A 5806-nucleotide genomic window follows, 5' to 3' on the forward strand; every position below is an offset into this window, starting at 1 on the left:
AAACCGCATAAACACATTTCATTACACCAAATACACAAAATAATGTTATTTTTTAGCAACATCATATGACCCCTTTAAGACAGATGTATTTATCAACTGTTTGATTTGAACTTCAGTAGCAAAAAGGCTTTAGAGTTGCTAAATTAGATTCATTTCTATGAATCAGTTCAAACTGAGTGATTCAAAACTGTGATTCACTGAGGCTTCACTCAAATCAGTTTGAAGATGTGTGCCATTTTTATTTATTAAAATGCTGAAGTAGATGAGTAGTATTTTTTTTATTTGGCTATTACACTACTTCTGCAATCCATCCTTTTCAATCCCATATAGAAATGTTAAGGCAGATGTACAGTGCTTAACAAATTTATTAGACCACCACCCAATGTAAGGTTTGTGCCACAGCTGCCCTGAACTAACAGTGTTGGTGATTACCAAAATCAATTTTTATGTTTCTGCAATGGTTAATCCACCAGTATGTGTAAGCTCTTTAGTCACAGTAGTGTTTCTAATGCTAAAATATAAGTAATGTTGTTATCCATGAATTTTCGAATTTACTGTTTTACAAGAAAGGCAGAAAAATAGTGAAGCACTTTTTTATTACGTTTTTTTTTTTAAATTCAGATGCCCAATTACAGTCAATAACAACAGAGACTGTGGAAAAGTACATTAAAACAATGCCAGCAAGAATGCAAGCTGTTATCAAGGCCAAAGGAGGCCATACAAAATATTACGTTTTTTGGTTATGTGTGAATAAAGACTGTTTAGTTGTTTCAGTTTGTCATTTGCCTAATAAATGACAATACAATTTTTAGTTTTAAACAAGTTTTTGACAGATTCCTAAAATATGTGTTTTCTCTTTATTATGATAGGTGTATTAGACTGTAATCGGGCATCTGAAAAAAAATGTATAAAGTGCTTTACTATTTTTTCTGCCTTTCTTGTAAAACAGTAAACTCGAAAATTCATGGATAACAACGAGCACGTTTACATGCACACCAATACACTGATAACTCACAAAAATCAGCTAATTGAAATAACCCGTTGTCCCGGCTTACATTTACATTACATTTACTACATGTTAATTAGTTAGATGTAACTTAGTTTACATGCAAACCAATAACCTGGCAATGCAAGTAAACCGCATTTACAAGACTTTATTAATAAATCTGATTATTTCCTGGTAGTGATGTCAAAATGTAATAATTTGCGGATCTAATTTTGAGTATTTCATTTATGTCGTCAGTTGTCATGTTAAATAAATCATTAAAAACTGAAGAAGAGCTCGACAGAAAGCAGGTTAATGCGTTTACTTTAGGGCTGGGACAATAAATCGATGCATCGCGTTTCGTGGATCGATTCTGAGATTTTCAACAGAGAATCGCGATGCCTTCGGAAAATCTCAGAATCGATGTAGAATAATTTCACGATGAATCGATTTATTGTCCCAGCCCTAGTTAACATGCTGGGCAAAATCGGCATAAGGGGCAAAAATCTAGCTGTGACGATCAGTTTCTGCTTAAGCCGTTTCTGACCTTACTCCAACAAAGGAAAACGGGCTAACGCGTTTACATAATCGGGTTAAGAATGGGCATGTAAATGCACTCAATAATTATGTATTAGCATTACAAACACTACAGTTACTAAAGAGCTTACACATACTGGTGGATTAACCATTACAGAAAAATAAAAAATGATTTTGGTAATCACCAACATTGTTAGTTTAGGCCAGCTGTGGCACAAACCTTACATTGGGTGTGGGTGGTCTAATAAATTTGTTAAGCACTGTATTAATAAAGTCTTTGATTTGAACTTTAGTAGCAAAAAGGCTTTTGAACTGCTAAATTTAACTCATTTCCACAAAGTCGATTCAATGAATTGATTAATAACTGTGATTTATCTGTATAAAGCCATTCAAAAAAGTCTCTCTGAGGAATTTTTATTTAATTTATTAAATTATTGAAGTAGATGCTGTTTATGTTGTGCTGCTGCATATCAATGAAAATGTATATAAAGCCTACCTGAAATACTGAAATGAATTGAATTACTTTGGATAAAAGTGTCTGCTAAATGCATAAATGTAAATGTGCTCATATTCAAGCATGGAAAACATGCCTTGCTCAGTTTTTACTGTTTTATTTCTTGCATTAAACATTTAGACTCTTTGTGGCTAAAATGGCTGTTTGGTTGATCGGGAAAACAAAAAAACATGCATTTTAGTCTAAATACCTAACTTACCAGAGGATGGGGTCATTGGCAAGTTCGCTAAAGCGTTTACACACACATGCCGCTCGACACAGGTCCTGCTCCAACAGATAGGAGAAGATCTTCAGAACCACCTCGTCTGGAAGCTTCACCTGCAGGTACTGCTCCGCTGGGGTGACTGGGGCGCAAGAGAACCGGCGTTAATGAAAAACCATCTGAAGCTGACAACACTACATATCTGTTGTAACTGTATGCAGAATCAAGTCTGATGTCCATTACCAGGCAGATCTTGTGATTTTCCCGACACTCTGGCACGTTTTGCCCGATGCCCAAAGTTTTCTGTTGTTGACGTGGAAGCACCCTTTGAACACAAAGAGTTTTAATCTCACATTCAAAACCCATTCATGCTCAACTCTTTTTATTTCATGCATGTAGGGCTCTAAGATTTCCATTATGCAAAAAACATGGACAGAATCGCACAAGGTAGTCAAAAAAAATGGAAGTTACAAAATAAGGCAAAATGTCAGAATTTGGCAAATTTTGAATGAATAAAACAAAAACAGGACTGTACAATTAATCAAATCGCGATATGGACTAATGAGAATATTAAACTGGAAAAGGACTGCTATTTAAATATGAATCCTGCATGTTTTGTGTGTCTCTGTGTAAATGAGTGGTGCTTCTTAATTGCTAAAATTGAATTTAACAATTAAAACAGGATATAATCCATTAAAAAAAACATTTGTTTAAAAAAAAAAAAAAAAAAACGGAATTAGGGAAAAAAAAAAACCGAATTTGGGAAAAAATAAAATGAATTACGTAGGGCCCTACGCATTAAAGCTGCTGTTTTTCTTGCAGTCTAAATTCATATTTCAGACAATTTTTATGCATACTACATATTTAAAACTCTGCCTAACGTGTTCGTCTGATGTTGAGTGGCACTGACGCACCTCCATGCTGGTCTTTGTTGGACAAGCTGTTCTTTTCGGTAACAGAGATTTTCTTCGAAGTTGGTACGGACTATTTTGAGCGCCTTGACCAGATTCTTCTGCAACCATCTCAGCAGGCACTTCCTCATCTGTAAAAGAAAAGTTAAATATAGAGTTCTTTAAGAAGAAAATAAGTTTCTTAATAATTCAGCACACCTTTACATTTAACACCAACATCAAAGGTCACACTGGATAAGTGAGAATTCATACATAAAAGCACATCAAAAAGAACTCGACAGTCTATACTGTATGTTTTAGGGAAGAACAGCTCAGTTCTTTCATGGACAGAACAATATTTGCAGACATATCTGGACAGAAGCCTGAACGTATGTTCTATATAATATGCAAAATTAGGATAAGAGCATCCCAGATAATAAAGCATCCAAAACTCAACTGTATTAATGCGTATTAATGGGTTTACGGGCTTTGAATATCAAATTTATTTGTGCATTTCTTTAATTACTTATACTTTTTTAAATAATTACAAATTAATAATAAATCAAAACCATTGTATAGATCTTCAAAACATACACATGAACAAAGTAAAACAGGGGAACAAAGAAACACACTACAAGCAACAAACAAAAAGTGCTTTAAGTATCTGAAAATATTCCAGATAAGCACAGTAAGGGATTTTTCTCTTTTTGTCTACATATATTTCTATGAATTATTATTATAACTGACTGTGTTTACATTCATTTTGCTAATTTTCTGAATTGTTAAAGAGAGAATCGATTCATGACGCATTAGAGAATCGATTTATCCCCACCCCAAGTCTCCATTTTCACAACCAACCAATAAATATCCTTGTCAACATACTTTTTGCACTTAGAAGTATGCGAATTGATGTTTAACTAACTTTCCACACAATGCCAAGCATGATGATCACAGCCAGCCAGGGAAACAAACGTCCAAAATCCCAAAGGCTCTTCCACACATCAAGAACAACCTCAGCCAGTTGCGTTCAGACACCAGTATAAGACTTAGTCATTAGAAATAATGAAAAACAGCATGTACCCTGCTAAATCAATTCCCAGGCCTCAACGCTCCAGAATTTATTTCAACTCATCTAAATCACCATATGGTGGGATGCATAATGAATATTTGCATAATTGTTTTAGCTCTCATGTTTTCCCTGTAATCAGACATCTGCAGTGTCAGTGAAAGTCAGCTCAAACAAGCGACTTCAATAATTCAGGCCAAATGAAAGATTAAGAACATTGCAGTCCTCGTCCTGACGCACTTCACAGGGATAAATGCTTGGATCAGCAAAAGGTGGAACAACTTGGACTTCCGAGTTTAACGGCATAAGAAAACACAATTAATTGCTGTTATTACGGTATACGGTATTATCACTAGTGCTGTGTTCAAAATATCGATACGACGATGTATCGTCACAGAGATTTGACGCACAGGGATAAATGCTTGGATCAGCAAAAGGTGGAACAACTTGGACTTCCGAGTTTAACGGCATATTGAAATCTCATCAAGGTACCGTACGACACACTTGTAAGGCAGCAGTGAACCAGTTGGGAAGGAAAGCAGCTGAGACCTGTGACCTCCTCCAAAAACACACGGCTGATTTCCTTGGCAGCTGCGGCAAACAGAGGCAGAGGTTGAATGGGGCAGCCATGACACCCGTGCATCCCTTTGATGACAGGCCTGAAACCCGAGACGGAGCCGCCCCGCTGTCGCAGCCCAAACAGACCGTATCTCCTCTCCAGACTCCTGCAGGTCCGACGGCACCTCTTCAAACAGAAACGCTAGATTCATTTCAGAGGATGCTGATAGAACATAAAAGCCAAGTTCATTCAGAAATTGGTAACAGTAGACATCACTGCCCTACAAAGGCAAGACCTTAACTCGCTAGAGTGTGAAACTGAGAAAAATTAATGTAAAGTTTTTTACTTGTCCAACCAAATTAATTATAGGTAGGACACTGGAAATTTAACAATTATATGTTTTAGTAATGAAAATTATCTGCATTAAAAAAATTGTGAGCTCAAACTTGATTTTTACCCCTATTTTGAAGCTAATGTACTCTGCCTTTGCATTGTCTGCAAAACATGAGAAGTCACACCAAGGCAAAAGCCAGCAACTTCCACATTATCAAAATTTGGTTGCTGATCACCATTTACAAAATCGTTATAGTGATCATGAGCTATCTCATATAGGATATTGCATATAGTAATGTGACTGTATTAATTGTTTTGTTTTTACCGTAACAAGCAGACTAAAAGTTAAACATGTGAGTGGATACCGTGGATTATTCCATTCTATTATATATAAAAACATTTTTAAAAAACCTAGCTACGTGTACTGTGCTAAACTAACTGAGACTTGTCATGGCACTTGTATACTGTTGTTCTCTCGTTGGTCTGATTGCTTCTATTGTTCTCATTTGTAAGTCGCTTTGGATAAAAGCGTTTGCTACATTACATTAAATAATAGTATGTCTGCTACATATATTAATTAAAATTAATTAAATTAACTGATCAATTAGACTTCTAAAGAGCCATGTAATAAATTAAGTGTATTAAATAAATAAATACATACGTATACCTTTAATACAACCCACATAGCTGCTATGAAAAAAAAAAAAAAAACATAACATC

At 35.4% G+C, this 5806-nt stretch overlaps 1 protein-coding gene across 2 annotated transcripts in view; it reads right to left on the reverse strand.

Moving 5' to 3' along the window:
* The window catches only part of LOC107733352 (F-box only protein 11-like), a 35038-nt gene that overhangs the window by 15659 nt on the left and 13573 nt on the right, over positions 1 to 5806 (reverse strand). For both annotated transcript variants that reach the window (XM_016544946.1, XM_016544947.1), the window contains exons 2-4: positions 3153 to 3280; positions 2482 to 2563; positions 2236 to 2380 (exon numbers count right to left, since the gene is read on the reverse strand). In XM_016544946.1, coding sequence (XP_016400432.1) covers positions 2236 to 2380; positions 2482 to 2563; positions 3153 to 3280 — 355 coding nt within the window. The remainder of the gene's footprint in view (positions 1 to 2235; positions 2381 to 2481; positions 2564 to 3152; positions 3281 to 5806) is intronic.

Source organism: Sinocyclocheilus rhinocerous, unplaced genomic scaffold (genome assembly GCF_001515625.1).
Source record: "Sinocyclocheilus rhinocerous isolate Xijiao unplaced genomic scaffold, SAMN03320098_v1.1 scaffold790, whole genome shotgun sequence".
In the NCBI taxonomy this organism is placed as follows: domain Eukaryota; kingdom Metazoa; phylum Chordata; class Actinopteri; order Cypriniformes; family Cyprinidae; genus Sinocyclocheilus; species Sinocyclocheilus rhinocerous.